General features: G+C 39.2%; 1 protein-coding gene across 1 annotated transcript in view; it reads right to left on the bottom strand.

Annotated features, from left to right (window-relative positions):
* Positions 1–27,082, bottom strand: part of HGF (hepatocyte growth factor) — a 270,967-nt gene that overhangs the window by 193,093 nt on the left and 50,792 nt on the right. The window contains exon 2 of the mRNA XM_073551251.1: positions 24,601–24,775. Coding sequence (XP_073407352.1) covers positions 24,601–24,775 — 175 coding nt within the window. The remainder of the gene's footprint in view (positions 1–24,600; positions 24,776–27,082) is intronic.

The following is a 27,082-nucleotide window of genomic DNA, read 5'->3' as shown; positions in this document are numbered from 1 at the left end:
GCACTCTTCTTACTATGGTATACATTTTCTGGCCTTGCACGCTGTGCTAAGTTGACCGTCTGGCCAAGCTGTCCTGCAACTCTTTTAGTTTTTGGTCCACGTTTTTGGACAGCAACGGGCCTGCCTGATAACCACTGCTGCGATGTCAATGCCTGCTGCAGATCCTTCTCCTTATCTGAACTATTGCCAGCGCTACCCTCCTCCCCAATGGATGCCAATCCAGGTCAAGAACTGGGTCATCCATCACCTCCTCTTCAAAGTCATCTGCACCTTCCTCTTTACCTTCCTCTGTGTCACCCTGTAAGGTGGTATAGTATGCAGGAATGGGCACCTGAGTTTCATCAGGGTCAGATTCTGGCTCAGCAGACTGCGAGGGCAATGTAGTGCTCTGGGTCAATGTACCAGCAGAATTATCTAGCAGTGGCTGTGCATCAGTGCACTCCATGTCAGATTCATTTTGGACAGGGAAATTCAGGATTTGACTGGATAACCCAGGCATGGTATCTGAAAAGAGCTCCGCAGAGTAATCTGAAGTCTGGGCTGCCACATCCTTAACTTTGGTGGGGGTGTAGGACACAAGGAAAGGTGTTTTTCCTGACCAGAACCCTGCACTGACAACTCTGTGCTTGCACGTTTCGAACGTTCAGAAGAGGAAGCAATAGAGCTGGTGGCTGTTTCGGCAATGTACGCCAAAACCTGTTCCTGATGCTCCGGCTTTAAAAACGGTTTTCCTACTCCAAGAAAAGGGAACCTTACAGGCCTTCTTGGGCCAGACGATGACGCAGGCTCAAAACCTCCTGCCTTAGCTGCTATTGTGCTTTTGCCAGAACCAGTCGATGCACCACCACCATCATTACCAGCTGCGCCCCCTGCCCACATCCACGGCCGCTTCCACCATACTTCCTCATGTTTAGGAAAATGTACCAAAAATACCAGCAGAGAGATGGTACTGTATGAGGAGCATCCAGCTGTGTAAGGTGTATTAAAAAATGTAAATCTACGTATATATTTTGTTAGTCAATGAAGCTCTCCCAGTATGTATTTGACAGTAATCCAACAAGCAGATATACGGAACTGTATCAGAAGTGTACAGCTGTATACGTTTTTTGTGTAACTAACAATCTCCGTATATGTATTTACTGAGTGTCACACACACACGCTGACTCTGTATAGATGTGACTGTAATGCGAACAGCAGATATACAATACTGTTTGAGAATCAGACAGCTCTATATGGTGTCTGTATGGAAAAATTGTCAATCTCCATCTATTTTTATACGGAGTGACACACGCTGTCTCTGTATAGTTTTGACCGCTATCAAACAGCAAATATGCAAAACTGCTTGAAAAGCAGACAGCTCTATAAGGTGTAGGTCTGAAAAAATGGAAAATCTCCTCGGTTTGTTTTTCCAGAGTCACACACAGATAGCTTTTATTTGTCCGTGATACCAGCCGGTATCCGGTAGTGTGTGACGAGTGTATACCGCTATACGGTGTCTGTACGGAAAATTGTCAATCTCCGTCTATTTTTATACGGAGTGACACATGCTGTCTCTGTATAGTTTTGACCGTGATCAAACAGCAGATATACAAAACTGTTTGAAAAGTGGACAGTTCTACAAGGTGTAGGTCTGGAAAAATGGAAAATCTCCTCGGTTTGTTTTTCCAGAGTCACACACAGATAGCTTCTATTTGTCCATGATACCAGTCGGTACACAGTGGTGTGTGAGGAGCGTACACCGCTATACGGTGTCTGTATGGAAAATTGTCAATCTCCATCTGTTTTATACGGAGTGAAACGTGCTGTCTCTGTCTAGTTTTGACCGTGATCAAACAGCAGATATTCGAAACTGTTTGAAAACCAGACAGCTCTATTAGGTGTAGGTCTGGGAAAATGGGAAAATCTCCTCGGCTTGTTTTTCCAGAGTCACACACAGATAGCCTGTAGTTGTCCTTGATACCAGCCAGTACACAGTAGCGTGTGAGGAGCATACACCACTATACGGTGTGTGAAAAATTGAATGCTCGGTAACTCACTAGAACAAAATAATAAAAGTTGTAGTGCTTTGAAAAAAGCAGTTTGAACAGCAGTGTGCACACAGCAATGCAGCTATCAGGTAGCCTTAAAAGGCAGCCTAATCACCACCAGTGCTGCTGCACACAACAAAAATCCTCCCCTTTCACTGCACACTAACTGTACAGTGAAAAGCTCTATCAGCAGAAGCAATTTTTTTTCTTCTTCCCTGCCTATCGGTCTCTCTTATTCAGAATCAGCAGCAGCACCTCTCCCTTTTCTAAGATCGGCAGAAGATGGCGGTCGGCGGTCACGGCCTTTTATAGCCACTGTGATGCCACACAAAGCCAGCCAATCACTTCAATGCCCTTCTCTAAGATGGTGGTGGCCGCTGCCCATGTCATTGCGTTGCCCACAGTGTGCGTCCTCCATCATTGGCTGAGAAAAGACGCTGGAAGCATTAATTGAAATGCGACTTTGGTGCTCGGCTCGGCGATCTCATGGCCGACCTCACGCTATGGTCGGGTTTCGATTGGCAAAACCCGACTTTAGCTAAAGTCGGTGATTTTTGAATTTGACCGACCCACTTTGCTCAACTCTACTTCTAAGGTCTATGGATGACTGCATGATCCTCCTTAAAAAAAATTTCTGACTTTGCACTGTGTGCAAAGACTTTATGAGTGTGTAAGTGCCAGAGCTACACTTTCCTAATTTTTTTTATGAGGCACTCTACTTAGTGCCTTCAAGGGTGTATGGATGACTCTCCTTATAATTTTTCTCTGGCATCACACTGTGCAGAGCTTTTGTGAGTGTAGGAGTAGCACAACTACACTTTATTCATTTGTTCAAAATATTTGAATGAGGCATTACAGTTGGTGTCTTCAAAGGCATATGGATGACCCTGCTTGTAATTTTTGACAGACTTTGAGTGTGTCTAGGAGTATCACTACATGACAATTTAAGCATAAATGGTGTGAAGCCCTCCTTTATGTCTAGTACAGGGTGTATCTGAGTCCCTCTTCCATCTAATTCTTGGCAGTTCTTGCTTCTTTCATAAATTACACTGAAACTTCCAATTGTTTTATAAAAAATAATAAAAATTTAATACAAAATTCAATTTTGGTTTACTTAAATTCTTATCATTTTTTAAAACCTTATCAATGATTGCCATATAAACAGGTCATTATACAGGAAGAAATGTTTCTTAATTTTTTTTCATGTAAAATGCAATTTTTCATCTGTTTGGAACTTTTTATAGTCACTTCTTAAAGCAGAGTATAAGTGTGACATCATTGTTCTCAGCAGCGATATGGGAGTCAGAGATGCTTCTAGGGGTCTCTCCCATGCTGTTCTCCTTCCGTTCAGCACTTTTACCATCCATTTCAACATTTTCAATGTCCCCAGACCTCCTTGTAAGGTCTACCATAAAAATGCTCTGATTTTCCCTTGACTCCATTATACTCGTTACTAGTAAAGAGCATCTGAGCACTTTAGTGCTCGCTCATCCCTAGTATTTTCTAAAATGTTTAACCTCATGTCTTTGGTGAGAAAGAGGGTTAACTTGTTTTTTAACACCAGAGTTGTGCATTATTGTGTACTGATCCATATAAACTCTTTCTCTACATGATTATGTGGTAGGTAAAGGATGGGTTTGTTAACGCCTTTCTGACATCTGACGTAATATTCCGTCCATGTGACCTGGGCAAATTTGATTCTGACAGCTGACATCTGACACAAGGTGCCAGGAATGGTCACAGACTGTTCCTGGCACTTTAACCCCTGAAATGCTGCGATCGAACATGATCGCATCATTCCGGAAGCCGCCACAGGGCTGACAGCCACTCTTCCTTTGGATCGGAGACCCCACGGTGTGACGCGGGGTCCTGATCATTACCATGGTGACCCGATGTCGCCATGACCACATTCAGGTCACCAAACCTAGCAAACTTGCTGATCATGCGCAGTGCATGATCAGCAAGTCTCTCTGTCAGTGCAGCGCTGACAGCTTCTAAGGCATGCAGATGCTGCTTGCTATAGAAGTGATCAGCCTGTAAAAAATGATTGTCCCATAGTGGGACTAAGTAAAAAAGTTAGAAAAAAGTAAAAAAAAAATTAAATAATTATAAAAATATTTTTAAAGAATAATTATAAAAAAATCAATATATAGTCTAGAACTAAATAAATATTTGAATGAAAAAAAATCTAAGCAATAAAAGTATACATATTTGGCCTCGCCACGTCTGCAAACAACCCGACCTATAAAATTGTTCCACTAGTTAACCCCTTTTATTGAACATAAAAAAATTAAAAACAAAGCAAAAAACAGTGCTTTATCATCATACCACCGAACAAAAAATGGAATAACACGCAATCAAAAAGACAGATATAAATAAACATGGTACCGCTGAAAATATCATCTTGTCCCACAAAAAACAAGCCACCATACAACATCATCACTGGAAAAAAAAGTTATAGCTCTCAGAATAAAGGCATGCAAAAATAATTATTTTTTCTATAAAATACTTTTTATTGTATAAAAGTGCCAGAACATAAAAAAGGTATAAATGAGGTGTCACTGTAATTGTACTGACCATAAGAATAAAATTGCTTTATCAATTTTACTACACACGGAACAGTATAAATGCCTCCCCAAAAGAAATTCAATAAAAACGTCAGCCCACAAAAAAAGAAGACCTCACATGACTCTGTGGGCCAAAATATGGAAAAATTATAGCTCTCAAAATGTGGTGATACAAAAACTTTTTTGCAATAAAAGAGTCTTTTAGTGAGTGACAGGAGCCAAATATAAAAGCCAGCTATGAGGCCTCTTTCACACGTCCTGATATTTCCAGTACTGGAAATTTCAGTGTCCCTGTGTGTAATACATGTGGCACATGTGTGGCAACCGTGTGCAGCATCAGTACCACATGGATGGACACAAGGGAGGAAGCGTTCAGTAAGTGATGTTCCCCGGCACCGGGTGCTTAACATGGCTCTCATTCTCCCCTGCTCTGTCGGCAATCGGCGCAAGCAGAGTAGAATGATGAGAGTTACATTGAAGTGATAAAAGAGACAGCAGGCGGCGGCTGATGGGACTATTACTCCCATCAGCCTATCCCTGCTGCTTATAACAGTGACAGCAGGAGTGGCTGATGGGAGTATTCATCAGCCGCCGCTTGCGCTATAAATAAATGGAAAACCGGCATGGGTTCCCCTGTATTTTCTATAACCAGCAAGGCAAAACTCACAGCTGGGTTATGCAACCCTCAGCTATCAGCTTCAGTTATATAGAGGGGTCCCCTCGCTGTGTTGAGAGCCGTGTTCATCACTTGGTGCCATGAAACAGCACTTACTCTAACGCTTCTTCCCGGCGCCAATGCGTGAAACATGGATGACATCCATGTGTGTTATGTGTATACACATGTGCTGGATGTGTTGCGACCCGTGCTGACATTAAAAAACAGACATGTCAGCATGTTTTGCCCACAGACACATGGCCTGTGGAAACACACTGACATGTTCACAGACCCATTCACTTGAATAGGCAAATAGCACTCTGTTCCTCCCGAGTTTCTCTGTATGGCTAAGTAGAACTGTACAGTCACATATAGGGTATTGCCACATTCAGCAGAAATTGGGGAACACATTTTGGTGCCATTTTTGCTCACTTGTGTGAAAATGTTAAATCTTTGCCTAAAACAAAATTTTGGTGGTAAAATGTTATTTTGTCTTCACTGCCCAATGGTTTAAAATTCTGTCACACACCCATGGTATGATCAATGCACACCTAGATAAAATCATTGAGAGGTGTAGTTCATAAAATGGGTCACTTATGGGGGGGTTCTGCTGTTCTGGCACCACAAGGGCTCACCCAGTGGGCCATGGCACCTGCAAACCATAACAGTGAAATCTGGCACTTTTTCTGAGCTCTGCCATGCTCCCAAACAGTGGTTTATCCCGATATATAGGTTATTAGCATACTCAGGACAAATTGCACAATAACTTTTGGGGTCCAATTTCTCCTGTTACCCTTGGGAAAAAAAAAATTGGGTATGAAAAGATCATTTTTGTGGAAAAAATAAAATTTTCTACTTTTACGGCTCTACGTTATAAACTTGTGTGAAGCATTTGGTGGTTTAAAGTGCTCACCACACATCCAGATAAGTTCTGTTATGAGTTCATTTTCTCCTTCACCTCTGATGTCTGATGAACTACCTCTGCTGGTGAAAGGAGGTAGTGAAATTGATCTGGATGGGAAGAACCTGTCATCTGAACAGGTAGAGTGTGATTGGACATCCGGAATTTATGAGTGGATATAAGGCAGGCAATGCCCTGCAGGGTTGCTGGTGATCCTTTCTGCTCTGAGCTCTGGCATCCAGTTTAGTTCCTGTCTACTAAAAGCTAAGTTTTTGCTCTGCTATTTTTCCATGAGATTTTGTCTGTTTTCTTAGTGTTTGTGTTCAGCTTGCCCTGGTTGGGACGGGCTGAACTCCATTTTTGGTCTCTGATCAGTTGATCTTTGCTCTGTCTTCAGAATATACCTGAGTGCTGATATAGTGATTTTGAAGTCTAGTGACTTCAGGGCCTTTTCTATCAGACGTGTTGGACATTATTTTTGGCAGGGTTTTTTGCGTGATTGCAGCCAGCATCTTTTCTGTCCTTTCCTATCTAGTTAGTTGGGCCCCATCATTTGCTCAGCCTGTCTTTCTGTCTGTGTTTGTGTTTTCATCTGTTTTTCACCGACAATACATGTTGGGGGCTGTCTATTGCTTTGGAGTCTGCTCTGGGGCAGTTTAGATTTCCCCTTTCTTTCTTTAGGCTTATTTAGCTCTCCGGCTGTGACAAGGGGTCTAGGGCACCGTAGGAACCCCCCACGGCTACTGTTAGTTGTGGTGAATAGTATCAGGGGTCTGCAATCCGCTAGCTACCAACCTCTCCGGTTTTCTGGACTTAGCTTGTGTTTTTGTTTTTTCCTCCTCCGGTGACTCATTCATAACAAAGTTCCTTGGGGGTCCAGTTTCCAAAATGGTGTCACTTGCTGGAGGTTTCTACTGTTTAGGCACATCAGAGGCTCTCCAAATGCGACATTGTGTCCAGTCTTAAGTTCAGCCAATCTTGCATTGAAAAGTCAAACGGCGCTCCTTTCTTTCCAAGCTCATCTATGAGCCCAAACAGTGGTTTACCCACACATATGGGGTATCAGCGTACTCAGGACAAATTGCACAACAACTTTTAGGGTCAAATCTCTCCTGTTGCCCTTTGTAAAATAAAAAAATTGGACCTGAAGTAAATTTTTTGTTAAAAAAAATTTAATGTTCATTTTTTAAAACATTCCAAAAATTCCTGTGAAGCACCTGAAAGGTCAATAAACATCTTGAATGTGGTTTTGAGCATCTGGAGGGGTGCAGTTTTTCTAATGGTGTCACTTGTGACTTCAAATGTGGTGTGTTCCCTACAAAAATTGGTGTTGTAAGAATGAGAAATCGCTGTTTAACTTTTAACCCTTATTACTTCCTAACAAAAAAATTAGGTTCCAAAATTGTGCTGATGTAAAGTAGATATGTGGAAATGTTAATTATTAAGTATTTTGTGTGTCGTATCTCTGTGATTTAAGGGCATGAATATTCAATATTGGAAAATTGAGAAATTTTAAAAAGTTTTGCCAATTTGTTTTTTTTTCACAAAAAAATGCACGTTATATCAAAGAAATTTTACCACAGTTATGAAGTAAAATATGTCTTGAGAAAACATTCTCTGAATTGCCAGAATCCATTGAAACGTTCCAGAGTTATTACCTCATAAAGGGACAGTGGTCAGAATTGTAAAAATTGGCCAGGTCATTAATTGGATGGGTCTCAATGGATAAGAAAAAAGTAAGATTTCTAATCTATAGTTAAGCGGGCGTTCAGAACAGAAAATGGACATTATTTTTGATAAAGGACACTTCTAAAAATAATGCAATACACATTTTCCTGAGTTTAAACACTCTCAAGTAATTCAGAATAATGGAAATGACAAAATTAAACACAGCCCACGAGCGTATCATTACATGTTATTTTTACAGTGACAGTTGTATAATGTGTATATTTTTCTTTTAGTTTGAGCCTGCGTTTAGTTTAGAGAACATTGGAACTTGCCGCACAGCTGTAATATTTCATGTTGCAGGAAGATATGGCAAGTGATGGGGATATGCACTGATATTTAATATCATTTGCACTTACTAGAAGAGCCATTAGATTTTTTTTTTTCTAGTTCAGAGATCACCTATCAAAACATTTTCCAAAAATCATTACTGTCTTTTCTGTTTCCTTGAAATGTTTAAAATTACCAAAAACAAAAACAGCTCAGAGTTATCTCTCAAATTCCTGTTAGTCTGTGGTCAGCATTTCACTTGCTGGGATGACTGTCTTTATTGATTACCACGGTTTATATTGAAAAGAATACTTAATGTACATGGATTTATTCTTTTTATGTAAATAAAGTAAATATGACAAATTTGGGGTTTACTATGAATATAGTCTACTTGTTTGCCTGAATTGACCTTGTTTTTTTTCTCATTTTCTTTGTTTACTGTATTTGATTTCATGATGTTTCATGACATATCAAAATACTGGCATTTTTGTAGACAGAATAACTTATGGAAGGAATTATTTTCATGAAATGATATACTGACTTCACCAATATTCTAAATTATATTTCTAGTTTATGTTTACACATATACAGCTCTGGCAAAAATTAAGAGACCACCACATCAAAACCCTGTCACAGGCAGCCAATTTTCCAGACCTGAACCCCATTCTAAACCTCTGGAATGTAATGAGGATGGTGGATAGTCACAAGCTATCAAACAAAGAAGAACTGCTTACATTTTTGCGCCAGAAGCAGTGTGAAAGACTGGTGGCAAGAATGCCAAGATGCATGAAAGGTGTGATTAAAAATCATGGATATTCCACAAAAAATTGATTTCAGAACTCTTCCTGAGTTAAAACATTAATATTGCTGTTTCTAAATTATTATGAACTTGTTTTCTTTGCATTATTTGAGGTCTGAAAGAACTGTTTGTTTGTTTTTAGTTTTGACCATTTTTCTTTGTCAGAAAAAAATACAAAATTTATTGCTTGGAAATTCGGAGACATGTCAGAAGTTTATAGACCAAAGAACAATTTGCATTTTACTCAAAAATATGCCTATAAAGAGAAAAATCTGAAAAACTTGACATTTTGCAGTGGTCTCTTAATTTTTGCGAGAGCTGTACATGTGTTCCTAATAGCAGACATATACAAGTATGCACTCAGAGTCAGGTCATGATAACATAGGGCCTTAGGTAGAGCTACAATTTTATGGATCCTTCTAGAAAATTAAGACATTGCAAATTTGCCACTAACTTCACTTTACTGATAATACATTATAACACATCAGTAAGGCGACTATTTTGTGAAAAATATGCAAATGAGACACATTTGCAATGCATGCTGAATATTAGCAGCTGCTGTAACTCTCATTAATACATGCCTGAAATCATATGATTTTCATCCAGAAAAATCAGATTATTTTCATTGATATTGTAATCTGTGTGTGAGTCTAGTCAGAATGTGGATGGATGTGCCAAACTTGGACAACCCCTTTAATAGTTCTCTATGGATCCTGCTCTGCAAAGTATTACTGACCAGAACGGTAATTAGTCAAAATTGCAACCAGGGAATGGCCACAGCCATCACAATGACCATCTCAGCTGAAAAAGGAAAAAACAGAAACTATCAGGGAACCTAGGCAATGTTAAGAGGAAATATGAGGATTGCTATTGTATTCACACTGTTTTATTTCTAAATCAGGGGTCGAAAACACTCTCTTAACTTCTTTCAGGTAGCAAGAATATATATGCTAAGTTATACAAACTATTTATTATTGAAATATAATTCATATTTTCAGTTACCCCACTTATTACGGTTACTAATTGCACATTAACACTGTTCATGTCGTCACGACTTGTGCTGTTTCTGTGGTTTCTTTCCTCTCCCTTGCTGGCAGGATGCCATTTGACCTTGGTGGTCTTAATCATGTTCATATTTTGTGCTATATCGTAAGTTCAGATTTGATTGTCTTACTGTATCTTGACTCTGCTATGCGACCTTAGCTGGCTGCTTCTCCATATTATAAGTTAACTCTTCTCTTCTCTAAACTATGATGCAATACAGCTGTTTCTGTTATGTTTGATCAAGTTCTCCTCTTTAAATGCTATTACTGTACTTCATTTATTAGTGCCTGAGTGTTAATATATATTTTACTCTGCTGTTTTCATTACCAGTCCAGTATGGACCACTGTTATTATGAACTCAGCCTCAGGCCACTTAAATGATTCTATCTTCACAGTGTTGTCTGCATTAAGTCACGCAAGCATGCACCCTGCTACCATCTTGCATCCTACTACCAACCTATGTCCCACCACCAACCTGTATTCTGCTACCACCATGTTCCCATGTTTCTTTACTGTTAACTTTTCCCCACTCCAAATCTAAACTTCCATCTGCACAGTCATCACTGTAGCATCTGGCCATCAAAACAGTTGGGCCATCAGGTTCCATTATTCAGCGTATACAAATTGCTTTCAATTTCCACTAACTCTGAAATCTCTTTTTTAATTTCCTCTCCTCTGATTTGACACTTATTAAAAAGTAAGTAATGTATGAGACAGGCAAATTACTAGGATAGACTGTCATTGTGTAACTACTGTCAGCTTGACATTGAGGCCTGTAGCCAAAGTGTGAACACATTATGTAGAGTACAAGAACCCCTTTGGGTTTTCTCCTACACTGAATTCCAGTCTTCTAAACTGATATTTCTCATCAAATCCTGACCTTACCAGTAAAGAAGGTCGAGGCTGTAGAAAATTCTCTAAAATTTATGGGGAAATTCAATTTGTATCAAAGGTATTCAATGCAAATTGAATGGTCTTTATTATGCCCTGGGATCTCTGCTCTATTTATCCCCAGACATGGATTACAGAGTGGGACAGAATGACGGGCAGATGAGGGATATAGTTTTTTTTTTTAATTTTAATACAGGACACAAGAGCTTCAATGGAATGGGCGTTAGGTGAGTATAACTGTGTTTGTTATTTTTAAACAGAAAAGGAAAAAAAAAGTGTGGGTTTTCTTTATTTCAAATAAAACACTTTATTCTGGCTGTGGTTTTATTTACAATATAACAATAGGATTTGTAATCAAGAGGTTTATTATGGATGCCTCTCCATTACTAAGCCGTGGGCTTGATGTCACCGGACAATACAAAGGTGACATCAACCCTACAAATATGAACCCCAATTGCCACCACTACAGGGCAGGAAGAGCTTGGCAAAGTGCCAGAATTGGCGCATGTAATAGTTGTGCCTTTTCTGGGCGGCTGTGAGTTGCTATTTTTAGGCTGGAGGGCCATATCCGTGGCCCCTTACCAGCCTGAGAATACCAGCACCCAGTTGTCCGCTTTTGCTTGGCTGGTTGTCAAAAATGGGGGGACCCCACAACGTTTTTTAAATTTATTTAAATAATTTAAATAACGGGGTGAGGAATCCTATATTCTTGATAACCAGCCTTGGTAATGCTGACAGCTGAGGGTTGCAGGCTGCAGCTGTCAGTTTTGCCATGCTGGTTAACAAAAATACAGGGGAACCAATGCTGTTTTAATTATTTAAATTATTTTTTATTTTGAGCACAGGCGCCAGCTGATGAATACTCCTGTTTGCCATCGCAAGCTTTTCTTGTTATTAGCAGCAGCTGGTGTCAGCTGATGGAAACAGTAGTCCCATCAGCCAATGCCAGTGACCGGAGGTAAACTTTTTACCTCCGATCACAGCTGCTTGCTCATGCTGTCTGAGTGCTGGTAATGATTTTACTGTCGATTAAATGCAGTGTTTGCCGTGCTGTCATGTACATGACAGCCCCAGAAACACCCGGTGTTCTGGGGCGCAAACCGTAACAGCTGGTGTTCAGTATGGACGCCGAACTTTACTATTCAGATTCACCCATCACTAGTCATGACATGTGTTGTTAGAGTGAAGAAGATGAAAGAGGATGTTAGCGATGGGGAAAAGTGGAACACCAGACAGTGGATTGCAGGGGAGGTTGGACTGGTGGCTCCAGCATTCCAGAGAAAAATATGCCTGACTGAAGTTGTGCAGCCCGACTCTCATTCATGCTCCCTACTGTTTGGGTAGCATGAATCAGATGGCAGGCTCCTTTTAAAGCCCAATGTGTATATCTTGTAGAAGTGCTGGTGGTTATTGGTCTTCCCTGCATTTTGTCATGAAAGATGACTGTTACTCTACGATACACTAACAAGGTGGGCAAATCCCACAGCTCAGTCACAATGTCATTTACAAGCTGATAGATTCAGGTCCCAACTAAAAAAACCAAATTGGATTAACATTAAAACATAAATAACACAACCATTGTAATTATGACCAAACAACAATGCAAACAAGCCAATAAACTAACATGAATGAAAACTAACGTGAATGATTCATTCATTATCATCCTATCCCAGCAAGCATCTTCTTTCTACCACAGTGACTTGACATTTATTTTCCAGAAATGTATTACAAATCAATTGTTATGACATGCTTCTTGCTGGCAGGGCTGAAATGATTTCCTCTCAGTTTGGCAAATACAATTATTTATTTAAAAGCAGAAGCAATCAGTGCGCAGACATTGCTAACAGCTCATGGCTGACGGTTACATAATCTTCATGTCCTGTATGATGCATGCTCTGCAGAAAACTACTCCTTGCTCAAATCCCTGTACTTTATTTATTTAGTAATGCTGAGAATTGCAGGAAAAATATTATATTTTACTTGATTTAATCTGTCCGCAAAGTATAATACAAAACAATATAGTACAACATTTGCTTTATTCTAAGTCTTGCAAATTTTTTTTGCAACGTAATCAAACCTTACAGTTCTTTCCAAAAATAATATAAATACTTTTCTATTTATCGTCACCCACGCTGAAAAAGATTTGTATGAAATGACTAATATTTTGTCACATATAAACCCTTAAAATTTATTTCAATTTTAAAGTAGCAATGGCTCCTGTAGGATGCATTTACTTTTCTCATGCTAGTGAATTTACTTTTATGTGCCAGTTCATATGGAAGTTTTTACTGATGGTCTCTATGGCATCTGTTTTTAATGGATCCATTGCAATTTTTACATTGGAAACTAAGGTTGACATGTTATTTTATTTTTTTTCATTATTGATGTACAGCACAGATGTCATAGGATTGACACACTGATGTACAAAATGGACAAACAAATGAAATACAGAAGTAAAAAAATGTTAATAGAGATTATCAACAGATGAGAAATCATCAGTTTTCATTCAGATTTTGATCCTATGATTGAGCCTGGACTTCAGTTGCTAGGGAAATACAGTGGCTTGCAAGAGTATTCAAGCCTCCCCACCCCACTTACATTTTTTATGTGTTGCTACCTCACAACCTGGAATCTTACCATTTTTGAGGGCTTGCATCAGTTCATGTACAGTAAATAACATGCCTACAACTGTGAACATGTGATTTTCATTTTATTTTGACGCATACAACAAGTAGGACAAAATAGATAATTCAAGTTATATGGATTCCTCTGGTGAACAACAATCTTCAAGTTTGACCACAGATTCTCACTTGGATTAAGGACTGGGCTTTGACTAGGCCACTCCAAAACATTTACACATTTACCCTTAAACCACCTGATGGTTGCTCTAGCAGTATGCTTTGGGTCATTGTCTTGTTGGAAGGTGAACCTTCATCCCATTCTCAAATCATTGGCACACTGAAACAGGTTTTGCTCAAGAATATCACTGTATTTTGCAATATTCATCATCCCTTAGGATCAGACCATTTTTCCTGTATATGCTGCTGAAAACATCACCACAGCATGATGCTGTCACAACCTTGTTTCAATGTGGGGATGGTGTTCTTGGGTGACGAACTGTGCTGGTGTGGTGCCAGACATAGCATTTACCTTGGTGGCCAAAAAGTTCAATTTTGGTCTCATCTGACCACAGCACTTTCCTCCATACATTTGGAGAGTCTCTCACATGACTTTTGGCAAACTCAAAATGAGCCTTACAATTTTTGTGTGTGTAAGTAAAGACGTTTTCCTGCACACTCTTTTATAAAGGCCACCTCCATGAAATGTACAGCTTATTGTGGTCCTATGGACACATATTCCAGTCTCTGCTTGGGAACTCTGCAGCTCCTTCAGGATTACCTTTGGTCTTTGTTAGTTTTGGTAAGCAGGCCTCTTTTGGCAGGTTTGTTGCAGTACCATGTTCTTACCTTTTGATTATAATGGATTTGATGGTGATTTTGGTGGATCATCAGAGAATGAGATATTTTTTTATAACACAATCCTGATTTGTCCCTGACTTGTTTGGAGATCTCTTTGGTCTTCATGATTTTATTTTATAAACTTTAAAAAATGAACATATTTGGTATCATGTCCAAAAAAACTTATACTCCAAAATATAAAGTCAGAATTGCCATTTTTTGGTTGCAACACTTTACACAAAGAGTATAATAAAAGGCAATCAAATCACCACATTTACCTTTTTTACCACATTTTAATTGGTAAGAAAATATGAATATCAGAAGAAAATTATTAATCTGCATTATGAAGGTGTTGCACACCTGAGTCATATTTTACAGTACTGACAAATATAAAACTTTGGCAATGTTTATATCTGGAGAAAAAGTTTCTATATGTCTATTTGTTGCATATGTATGCATTTTTTATTTAATTTTTTACCAACTATTCTTTACAAACTATTGACCTGCTTCTATCATTTGTCCTTTTTTTTTAAAAAAAAGGACCTTTGAATGGTTTGAATGGTTGAATGTAAGCCTGCCAGAAAAAAAAGTGTTTAACCCTTTTGTGACCTGATTTTATTTTGCACTTTTTTTTTTCTTTTAAGATTCATAGTTTTAATATTCTTCCAGCAAAATACAGTGGGTGCAGAAAGTATTCAGACCCCTTTACATTTTTCACTCTTTGTTTCATTGCAGCCATTTGGTAATTTCAAAAAAGTTCATTTTTTTCTCATTAATCAACACTCTGTACCCATCTTGATGGAAAAAAAGAAATGTAGAAATTTTAGCAAATTTATAAAAAAAATAAAAAATGAAATATCACATTGTCATAAATATTCAGACCCTTTGCTCAGACACTCATAATTAAGTCACATGCTGTCCATTTCCATGTGATCCTCCTTGAGTTGGTTCTACTCCTTCTTTGTAGTCCAGCTGTGTTTAATTAAACTGATAGGATTTGATTTGTAAAGGCACATACCTGTCTATATAAGACCTCACAGCTCACAGTGCATGTCAGGCCAAATGAGAATCATGAGTTCAAAGGAACTGGCCAAGGAGCTCAGAGACAGAATTGTGGCAGAAACAGATTTGGCCATGGTTATAAAGAATTTCTGCAGTACTCAAGGTTCCTAAGAGCACAGTGGCCTCCATAATCCTTAAATTGAAGAAGTTTGGGACCATCAGAAGTCTTCCTAGACCTGGCCATTGAGCCAAACTGAAGCTGTGTGAGGGCTTGTTTTTAGAGTGGTTATTTTAAATTTCTATTTATGAGAGTTTGGGGTACATTTTATTTTTGCTGTGTTGTACTGGCTGAAAAAATTCTCAATTCTCGAATTTTAATTTCTTTTCTTCTTTTTGCACTGTTTGCTGATCGCGTCAATTATTTATTTAAAGTATTTTATAAATTTAATTTTTCGTTCATTTTTCATTATTTCTTTATTTTTAATGCAGGAAAAAGGGGCTGATAATTTTTTTCCTCTTTTTCCCTATTTTTATAAACATTACTTTTATTTTTACTGAATTTTTTATACCCTTTTAAGAGACCTGAACCTAAAATGATCTGATCACTAGTACTTAAATTAAGTATTACTAAAATATTACAGGGTATTATAAAATTGAATTTTGTTTGAAGTCAGCCATAGACTTTACTTCAATGTAGCAAAATCATGGCAGGCACTGGGGGTGGGTGAGGTGGACTTCAGTAATAATAATAATTTTTATATAGCGCTATCATATTCCGCAGCGCTTTACAGTTTGCACACATTATCATCGCTGTCCCCGATGGGGCTCACAATCTAAATTTCCTGTCAGTGTGTCTTTGGAATGTGGGAGGAAACCAGAGAACCCAGAGGAAACCCATGCAAACAGAGAACATTGCAGATGTTGTTCAGTCGACCCCTGGCTGTCATGGCAACCTTTTGGTGCGCCATGAATACTTTGCAGTGAGGTCGATGGACACAAGGAACAGCTCGCCTATCAGACCACATGCTGTAAATGTCATAGATTGATAGTGGCATTTAGCAAGTTAAAAGGGACTTATCAAAATTAAAAATGTTATGAAGATGCCCAGATGCTGTTTTAAAAGGGTTGATGGAGATGTCCCTCCTGGAATGTGCCCCCACCTTGACATCATTCCCCCATGCCATAAAACGCAATGCAATGTTTTTATTTAATTAAAAACTCTTTGAAGCTCTTAACACAAGGGACCAAACTTTTTTGCAGCTGCCATCAGTTGGCTCTTTGTCTGACTGAAGCACATGGAAACATCATCGTACAACAAGTCACAGCATGCTCTGAGGTATTGAATCTGGAAAATGACCTATAATAACAGAATGCAATATCTCAGAGCCTAGCCGAGCACATAACCGGAATCAGCGTTCTTTCCCCCATATGTCCGTACCCGGCAGCCACCTGTAGCACTCTGTTATTGAGATATAAAGCATAGCTACCAGGAATTGCATGCGGTAAGCATATTTAGTCACTATGTGCAGATACAATCCAGCGTAAGCCATTGGAGGCGCCACCGACCCACTCAGAGCTTCGGGCACAAAGTTATGGGTCATCCACAATTCTGGACAGAAAATCTTGTTCTCAGATATGGGAGGAGGGAGGCAGTCCAGCCCAGGGGTAGCAGTAGAGTGTGAGAGGGCACAGCCTGGGAGATATAAGTCAGACCCTCATTTTGGACTTGTTTTTTTCTAGTGGCTGGAGGATACATTAGCTGATACAGCCAGGCAAGTCTGTAACTAAGATTTGGAGCTGTGAGCCATCGGCGTCTCCCTATGGTCACATGCTACTTAACACGGTAATTGCAACCTATCTATAGCCTATCCTTATACTACAGTTGTGACTGTATACCTGTATATTGTTCTTGTAAACATATACCTGTATATTTCTAGTGCGCCTTTTCGGTGATTAAATATAAATTTAATCTTGGGCTGCTCTTTTATCTTGATTCACAAATCCCCATGTCCGCACACTTGGTTGGTCAATTGTGCGCTACCCAGGTTGGTTTCTGACCCGATATAAGCCTGTTGTCGGATGGGGCTTATGTCGAATGAGGAACTGATGGCAGAATACCGTATTGTTTTAGTGAGGAACAGTGGCAGTGATGGCCAGGAGGTTTATATATATACACATATATATATATATATGGAAAAAAAATAGGCAGCACTCAAATTAAATGTGAAAAAAGTGGATACTTTACTGATCCTCAGATGGCAACATTTCAACGGTGACCCGTCTTTGTCAAGCTTTGGCTTGACAAAGACGGGTCACCGTTGAAACGTTGCCATCTGAGGATCAGTAAAGTATCCACTTTTTTCACATTTAATTTGAGTGCTGCCTATTTTTTTTCCTTTTGTCATTTTGGCTGTTTGGACACTGCTGAATAGGTTTTGCACCTGCTGTATTATTTTGGTAGTGCTGCCCTTTTTTCTTGATATATATATATATATATATATATATATCCCAGTGGTGATATCTATCCCCCCACTGGGAGCGCCTCTCTAACTCGTACCTAAAAGGGATGCCTTTCCGGTGACTATTTGCCCTGGTGCAGTTCCCTGACTGACCTGGAACAAGTGGTGGCACAAGAGAGCCGATCCCAGCAGGTCCTTCACTCCCCTCCCACGAGGTGAGCGAAGTTGACACCCTCCTTGCCCTGTGAGATCACTCACAGCGGCATCTGGGAGATTCCTGCCAAGAGTCGCCCGCTTTCAGTCATGCGGATGTACCTGCGGCATCTGGGAGAAAATTAATTTTATTCCTGCCGCTAACCACCCACTTTCAGTCATGCGGGTGTGCCTGAAGCAGCTACAGTCATGGCTCACTATACTGTGAGTGGTGGCTGTAAGAATGACAAGGCACTTTGAGTGACAGCTGACTCTTGACTAATGCATTGTTGAGTTAGCTGTCAGTAAGTGCCGGGCTTCTCAGTGCTGTGAATAGTGACTATAAATGTGCCATACTCAGTTCTATGACTAAAAGCCAGTGGTTCCTTGGAGGAATAAAGTTAATTTGCAGCCAGATGTCACACTTTCAGTACAGCAGCCGGGCACCAGTATAACATAATCAACCCTATGCAGGTTAACAGTGTTTTGCAACCTAATAGGTTGCCTTTAAGGGACAGTAGGTACAGCTCAGCTTTCTTCACTCACTGCCTTTAGACAAAAACGATGGCTGAATAACACAGCCATTGAATGTCAGCAAAGATACAGGCTCAGCGCGTAGATGACTTCTAGAGGCACCTGATAATTTTATTGTTTTGTGTTATTCACTTCTTGATATTCTATTGGATGTAGAAATTTAAGTTCTGCTTGTGGATGAAAACCTGACTTAAAAAATGTTGTAATTCTATAAAAAAAGTAGTTAAGTGCTAAGTAGAACTATTGGGAAAATAGAATTTTGTAAGTTCAACCACAAACTGAAAAAAACCCTTTGTTTTTCAGGAAGATATGGCAAGCTTTTAATCCATCCTGGTGTGGAATGTTAGAAAGCAAAGATTCAACAGCCAAGGAGTCTAGAGTATCTAGGGTGGGACCTCTGGTAATGGACCTATTGTTAATAGTTGATTTAAAAGAAATCTGTTGAGAGCCAGTAAATAACATGGATATCATTAAGAAACTCGCGTTACTAGTACAGGCATAGAAAGTTTTAGTTATTAAACTCTTTGGCATCAGCCCGATTCCAGCTTAGTTAGGTGTCTCTTGAGGTCTGCACTGGCACCAGAAATTGTCTGCTCCATTTGGAAATCACCAGAATTGCTGCAGCCTGTGATTAGCTGTAGCAGTCAGATTACTAGAAAAGTGCATCATCAGATATAAATATCAGATGACACCCTCATCTAGCCACTTGACAGTTAACCGTATGAAGCCAATATAATTTCCAAAGAAGGAACAAGCCTATGGAGCAGCCTGCCCTAGATCCCTAAGGGCACTGAAGGCTGAGTAGGCCTATGTTTACTATTTTAAAACCAAATTATGCCTCCAAAAAATATTCAAGTATCAGGCACTTTTAAGAGCACCTTCAACCTACCGAGAAATGTGACCAATCAGGGTGACCACACAAGAGATTATCAGTCTTCCTGAATTTCCAAGTTTATATATTTTGGGAAGCATATACAATATCTCCATGCTAGTACTATCTCATATGAAGTGAAATTTTATAAATTAATGATATATTTAATTCCTCAGGGTATTGGTATCTAGGTTCAGATGGCAATTTTGATTTGCGCCATGTATCTGTCATTTCTCTGTGTGTTTCTTTCATGTAAGGCCTGTTTCACACTTCAGTTTTTTCTTGTCAGTTAAAATCCGTCAAAATGGCGGAAAGCGGATCTGCTGGTAACTGAAGTTAACGGATGGCAGCGGACCGGTGTTTTGACGGATCCGTTGGCTGAAGAGTTTTAAAGGAACCGCAGTCCGGGGACGAGAGAGAGAGAGAGAGAATTCTTACCGTCTGCCAGAAATGATTTCAGGGTTAAATTTCTGGCTGAGATCATTCAATGCGGATCCTTCAGCCAAAAAAAGTTACAAGTTCCATCCGGGCATGTCGGCGGACGCAAAAAAATTGGCGGATCCGCAAAAAAACGGATCCGACGGATGGCCATCCGTCAAGATCCGCCAGTAATGCAAGTCAATGGGAAAAAAAACGGATCCGCCAAACAAAATGGCGGATCCGTTTTTTTTAGGAAAACGGCAGATCTTGACTGATGAAAAAAAACTGAAGTGTGAAACAGGCCTAAGCCAATATTTGTCCCAGAATATTATATACTGTACCTTTGTCATAACGAAGAATAATTGTTATTTCACTATCAAGCATTGCTGATTTTGGTGGTGCAATATATTCATGACTGTTACACCACCTTTGCTGGTTTTTTGATAAGTTCCTTATTGCTTTTCAATTATAGCTTCTTTTCTGGGCTTTGATATTAGATATCTTTCACTTGCATCCAGAATAATGTATAATATCATATGTGGCTCAGTGGTTAGTATGAGCCCTGTTGCTTTGCAGCACTGGGGTCCTGTGTTCATATCCCACCAAGGACAACATCTGCAAGGAATTTTGTGTGTTCTCCACATGTTTGCGTGGGTTTCCTCCAGGTACTCCGATGTCTTACCATACTCCAAGACATGCTACAAGAGGAATTAGATTATGAGCCCCAATGGGGACAGTGTTGATAATGTCTGTAAAGCGCTGTGGGGTTAATGGTGCTATATAAGTAAGTAAAATAAATAAATATGTCTGAAGGGGTTGTGTCCAGTAATCTGATCTATTGTTACCTGCCCCTTTCGTCAAGGTGGGTTTCAGTTGTGAAAATATTCCCTATGGCCACGTTCAGTATTTTCCACCAGTAATTGAATCAAAAATTAGGAGAGGAACAATCAGAGGTAAAATATAATAGAAGCACTTCACCACTTCTGGTTTTTGCTTACAAATACTGATGTAAAATATTAGCCAAGTACTGAATGTGTCAATGTTGGTTAAAGTATATACTTTCCTGAAGTAATTTTGTTACTGAAGAGCTCATTTTTTTCTGGGGCTTAGGATGGACAAAATATTTTGAGTCAAAATTCCATTTCTTAGACTCTGGAAGATGTCTAGAGAGTATCTAAAGTATCTAATAAGTATCTAAAACAGACAATAAATGTATGCCAGCTTTTGTGTATGCTTTTTGTCAAACATATATAGTTATATCTGCTCATTCTTTTCTTTCAACTACCTAAGCATGATTTGTATATTACATCTGATTAGGAAAACCATGATCATTCACATGTCGGCATTTTTCTCTACCGCAGAAAGCAAATTTAGGTCCCAAAAATTTCACTAGTGATCTGCGTCATTAAATCTAACTTGCTGAGATTAGAGAAATAGGAAAGCTACAATGATGGGGATACATTAATATCAAATATAAATATTGGTGGCAATGATAATATTCTATTTCTGTAGTAGCTAATATACAGACATTTTTGCTATGTAAAAATGCACACTGGCAAAATGCCTGTACATGAATAAATATGCTCTCTCATTATTTAATTGAATTAGTGAGTGATCTAATTCTTTAGGGAATGTTCTGTTCTTAAAGCTTCAAGCCATATTTCTGAAACCTCAAAATCCTATAAATAGAATTTCTGACATTCATATGTTCCACAGATAACAACATACAACTCCATTTAGTCGAGGCCACTGGCACTATGCCAACTCCAGATCTACCAAGTGAAACATACATGCCGCTATTGGGATGTCAGATGTACATACAGCTTAGACACACTCATATGAGCCAGTGTACGGCTGAGCGCTCTCAACAAATTAAGCTCATATAAATAATCACTTAGGGCATTACCGCACTGTTACATTTACAAGGGAACAATCCATTTTACACGTCACGGACTGTTACTTATAGACATGACTATTCCTCCTGTAGAAATATACAATCTTGTCCAAATTACCCTTTAATGACATTTCAGTACATTGAATTACACACAAAGTTGGACATTTATAGAATCAGGTTTCTTCTCAAGTATGTGAAGCTTTCCATACCTTCTTCTACAGTAATACTACTTTTATAACACTGCATAGAAAATCAGCTGTTAAGCTATGGACACGTACTTAGGTACCTAAGGATATTTTTACAAACGTATCTCATTTTCATGCTCAGTTATTACAAAAGAGAACACAGAATGTGCAAGACAAAGTTATGTCATCTATATTCCCTTAGGCTGATGGCAAGATTTACATCCCGCAAGGAACTCCTGGTATTTATTATGGTCCATTGAGTCATAATTTGTGTTTTCTTGTATAAACATCTGGTTCCGGCAATGTAATACACCACCAACCATCCTTATCTTGTCTATCAGACTAGATATTAGGTGGTACAGTAATTACGTTATCTGAAATGACTGCTAGGATTGCAATTAGTGGAATGGTATATGTTACAAGTATCCGGTTTCTTCCTACTTGAAGCCTGAAATCTTGACTTTCTAACAAAATCTCCATCTGTTCAATCAGCTTTTGTGTTTTTTTCCAATACCTGTCAAGTCTCAATGTAATCACCATTAAAGAAATATGATTGTATGGGTTTCTCTTCTAAGAAATAAAAAAACTTTTACTGTGCCATAAAAATAAGTCCCACAATTGGTTGTGTTAAATAAAATGTTACTGTGCTGAGAAAATCTTATAAATGTGTCCCTGCTGTGTACTGTGTAATGGCCGTGTCTGACCAGACAGGGACATGGTCTTATCATACCACAGCTCCTGGGCAGGGGAGGAAGCAAAAGAGAATATACAGACGTTTCAGTAGGGGATCGCAGCTGATTCAAAGCCTGTTTTTAAGAAATGTTTTACATCAAAGAATCCGCAATAATGTCGTGCTGTCCTATCTGTATACTCCTTATGCCCAGGAGCTGTGGTATTATCAGACCATGTTCCTGCACGGTCAGACACAGCCATTACACAGTACACAGCAGGGGCACAATTATAAGATTATCTCAGTACAGGAACATTTTATTTAAACACATTCAGCTGTGGAACTTATCATTAATAAAAGATCTTTTTGATTAAAATATTGATTAAAATGAACTTTGTTACTGTGAAAAACCCTTAAGGATAAATTAGAAGCATACACCTCTTGCCTTAAACTTTTCTTATGACACTACTCTGACCTGCAGCTCACCAGTAAATATGTACAGTATATAGTAGTCGACAAGCAACAGACAAGAAGCATGCACAACAACATTAAAAACAACTGAATGGCTACAGTGAGGTTGCTAAAAAAAACCATTTGCATGTACAATATCAGCAATTCATGTTATTCTGAATCTGTTACAATATGTTAAAATGCCTTCTAAAGAATCCCTATAAATAACAAACGGGTCAAATAAAGTAATACTATAAAATCTGTGAAATGAAAGAAGCAAAATAAATGCACTATTAGCTACATCTGTTTACAGCCATGCAAATTCTATGGCACATAGTGAAAATACTGTACTCACAGCGCCTTCAAATATTTCCTAATGCAAATCCCTAGTTAAATGGAAGCAACGAGCCTCAATTCTCCCTCGGCAGCAGATTCTCCTTTAGACACAACAATTGGAGGAAAATGACACGATTTTGCATTTGCCATTTGCAAGTCACTTCCTCATTTTCCGATAAAATATCAGGTCTAATCACGCGTCTAAACCGCAGGCTGAGAAAAGCGAAGGATGGAAATTCACTGGTTAATGCTGAGCTGAAGATTATTCCTCTTCCATGGGCAATTATGCATTTAACCCTCCTGTTCCCAAACTGTAGAACTTTTTTTTTATTATTATAAACCTCTAATTAAATGCAATATGATTTCTATAGCCCAACTACCGTATGAAGAGCAGCGTGTATTGCTTTCATAGTCATCACATACACACTAGTGATTAGAAAATAGCCTCCAGATAGGTATTTCAAACATGCATCAGGCTTAGTAACTTGACACATTTTTTTTCTCTTTGATTTGAAAACTGAAACTATTTACAGCAAAAAACGCCAACATTTATTAAAAAGAATAACTCTACTGAGACCACTCAGTGATATAAATCTAATGCAGTTCATTTGCACTCGTTCACCCAGTTAGTAAGTGACCCCTATATATTACAGGTCAGCAGGGTATCAATCTTCCCTTTATCTTCCACCATGATATAGTGCACATCAGATTTATTAAGAGGGGGGAAAAAAAATCCAGCCAGAGGCAGATTTTTACTCTGATTAATTTCATCTGCAACTTTTTCTCCACGTTCCTAATGCTTTGTATAGAAAACTATAAAAATTGTTAGTTTCCAGGAGCATTAAAATTAAACAGGCAAATGAGCCAGATGTTTTATATCTGGAGGTTAGATTTTTAATGAAACCCATATTCTAACTGCATTGATGTCTAGATCAAATAATTTAATATTCAAATAAAATGGGTGAAAACTGGAGCGCCTCAAAAATCCGTGCAAGTAGGCTACCGACATAAAGATGATAAAATTGAAAGAGAAAAATAGCAGAAATGTCACAAAATAATTTAAATGCCAACATAAAAAAATGACTATTTAATGGATACAATAATAGTAACACAATAAATCATACAGAAAAGAAACAAAAGAAATACATAGTGTAAAAATGAAATAAAGAAATGAAATAACTACAGATTGTATTAGAAAGCATTTTGATCTAGCCAATGATTTCAGCATAGAAGCAATATACTGTCCTCACCTGTACATTGAATGAGAAGGGCTAGAAGTAGGAGTTTTGCTGCCCACATGTTGATCCTGGCAGATGTCACAGGGATGTTGACTGACTGCAGAGCACCATTCAGTAAAGTGATGTGCTTCTCAGCAGCTCCTCTTAGTACTCTGGCTGGAGCTGAATGACTCCTCCTACCCTTTTCCTTTGCAATAATAAGAATGGTTTCTTAGCTGAGTACTAGAAAAAAAGTTCTAAGTTGCTTGTAGGTTACAATGTGAGTTGTAATAGGGATTTGGCTGTAACAGATACATTGGATATTTGCTTAGTAGTAGCATCCCCTAAAGGCAGCTCCACTGGTACTGCAGTGCTTTATGGATCCCAGAGGACGAGGCACTGCAATCTTATCTGACATCTGATCATTAAGACTTCACTTCAGAAGACTTTCATCCAGATAAGAGTTTTCAGCCTGTCCCCACCCATAGTAGAAGAAGGCAAGCTCTCAGCATTTCCCTACTCACTGCTTTAACTTGAATATTCCTCTTCTTGTATGACTATACAGTTCTGATGATATATTAGTAATGAAAAAGAAAAAAAGTCACATTTCCACAAGCAGGAAAAATATAATTGTCCAGGGCTCATTGAAATAATAAAGTGTCAATGCACATATAATTTAATGGTAACATGGAACTTATTTAGACAAACAACTGCACACCTGGATTCGGGGCCTTTGATCTTTGGATTTATCGTCTTGTTACAGATTAAGATTATAAAATAACAGCTTGAAGTAAATGGATTTAAAAGGAGGTATTCACATTTTGTAAAGTGATGACATATTGTAAAGGTTACTTTTATGATCAGTAGAAGTCTCATCTCTGTACTCCCTCAATACTGAAAATTAGACCTCTAAGATACTCCCAGAGCTGATTCCCGTCCTTTCACTGTGAAGGGGAGCTCCAGTGTAGTTCTATTCAAGTAAATTGGACCTGCTGTAGTTTGCTGAGACACAAGGGGTGTTGCAGTTCTTAATTAACTACTTCAATGGCCCCTTTATTTTCAGGATTGGTGAGGTCCTAGAAGGTTGACCACCACAAGCCAAAAAATGTAAAACCAAAGAAAAAAACAATGTGTGTATATACCCCAATGAAAATAAATAAGTAAAAAAGCAAGTGCATTAAATAACATAGGGTACTTGGTAAACACTGATTTGATCAAAAAAGTATAAAGCTGCCCCACCATGACAAGGTGTACCCATTTGAGACAGTAACTACACTAACGGTAAAACCTACCTAGTGTGAATAGTGGAAGAGTCTCTGGGTCCCAAACGGACACCCAGCTTAAGAGGGATAATAAATGAACTACACAGCTCAGTAGAAAGGAGGCCACACCCTATTTGTGCTGAATACAAAAATACTAAAGAAACACAAAAAAACTGAACTGGAGTAGACATGAATGACATGCATGATGTAAAAGCATGTTCACACTGGCCATAAAAGCAAGCAAAACCAAAGAAAAAAAAAAAAGCTTAAGAATGTGTTGGCGTTTTCTGAGTACATTTTTTCCTCACCTTTTTCCAAGAGTGATAACTTTTTAAATTTTTCTGCCTATATAGATATATGAGCAGTGTTGAACTGGAGCACCTTGGGTCCACTATGTAGCTACATAGAAATAAATGCAAGACCACCAATTGTGTGGTAAAATAAGCTAATATCAAGGTATAATGTAAGGTAGTACACATCTTAATTATGTAGCAGGGGTTGGGGCAGCCCCCTCATAGAATATTAAGTAGCCACCTTCATAGAATATAATGTAGCTGTCATGCTCACGCCCTGACTGTTGGGCGTGAGCCAGGAGGTTGTGGCCCCACTGTGCCACAAACCAGACTACCCTGGAAGGGGCGTGACTAGGACAGCTGCCTTGGTTTTCACTGGAGCCTCTGATGGTCAGGTCAGGCTTGTGTGGAAGGCAGCTGCCTGGTGCCACTCCAGGGAGGTGTCTGGCTGTGGCTGCTGATCCCACTTGGGGAGACGGTGCACGACTGAGACACTGGCAGGCATGCATGGCAGAGACATGAGCATGCAGGTGCGGTTGAGACACTGGCAGGCGGACACGGCTGAGACACTGGCAGGCTGGCACGGTTGAGACAGGGCAGGTTGGCATGGCTGAGACACAGGACAGGTAGATACAACTGAGACAAAGGGCAGGCTGGCATGGCTGAGACACAGGGCAAGCAGGCACGGCTGAGGCACGGGACAGGCAGGTGTGGTGTAAGAAGGAACAGGTAGAGACCTGTTCACACAGCAGGTGCTAGTACTGTTACAGACAGGAAAGAGTGGAGTATGACGGAACATATTTGGACCTGTTCACACAGGAGGGGCAGGTACGAGTACTGACAGGAAAGAGTGGAGTGGTACGGAACTGGTTTGGACATGTTCACACAGGAGAAGCAGGTACGGGTACTGACAGGACAGAGTGGAGTATGACAGAACAGGTTTGGACCTGTTTGTTCACA

Source organism: Dendrobates tinctorius, unplaced genomic scaffold (genome assembly GCF_039654945.1).
Source record: "Dendrobates tinctorius isolate UK_male_01 unplaced genomic scaffold, ASM3965494v1 ptg000174l, whole genome shotgun sequence".
NCBI classification, from domain to species: domain Eukaryota; kingdom Metazoa; phylum Chordata; class Amphibia; order Anura; family Dendrobatidae; genus Dendrobates; species Dendrobates tinctorius.
Note: the sequence above shows the minus strand (reverse complement) of the source record. Positions and strands in the feature narration are given on the sequence as shown.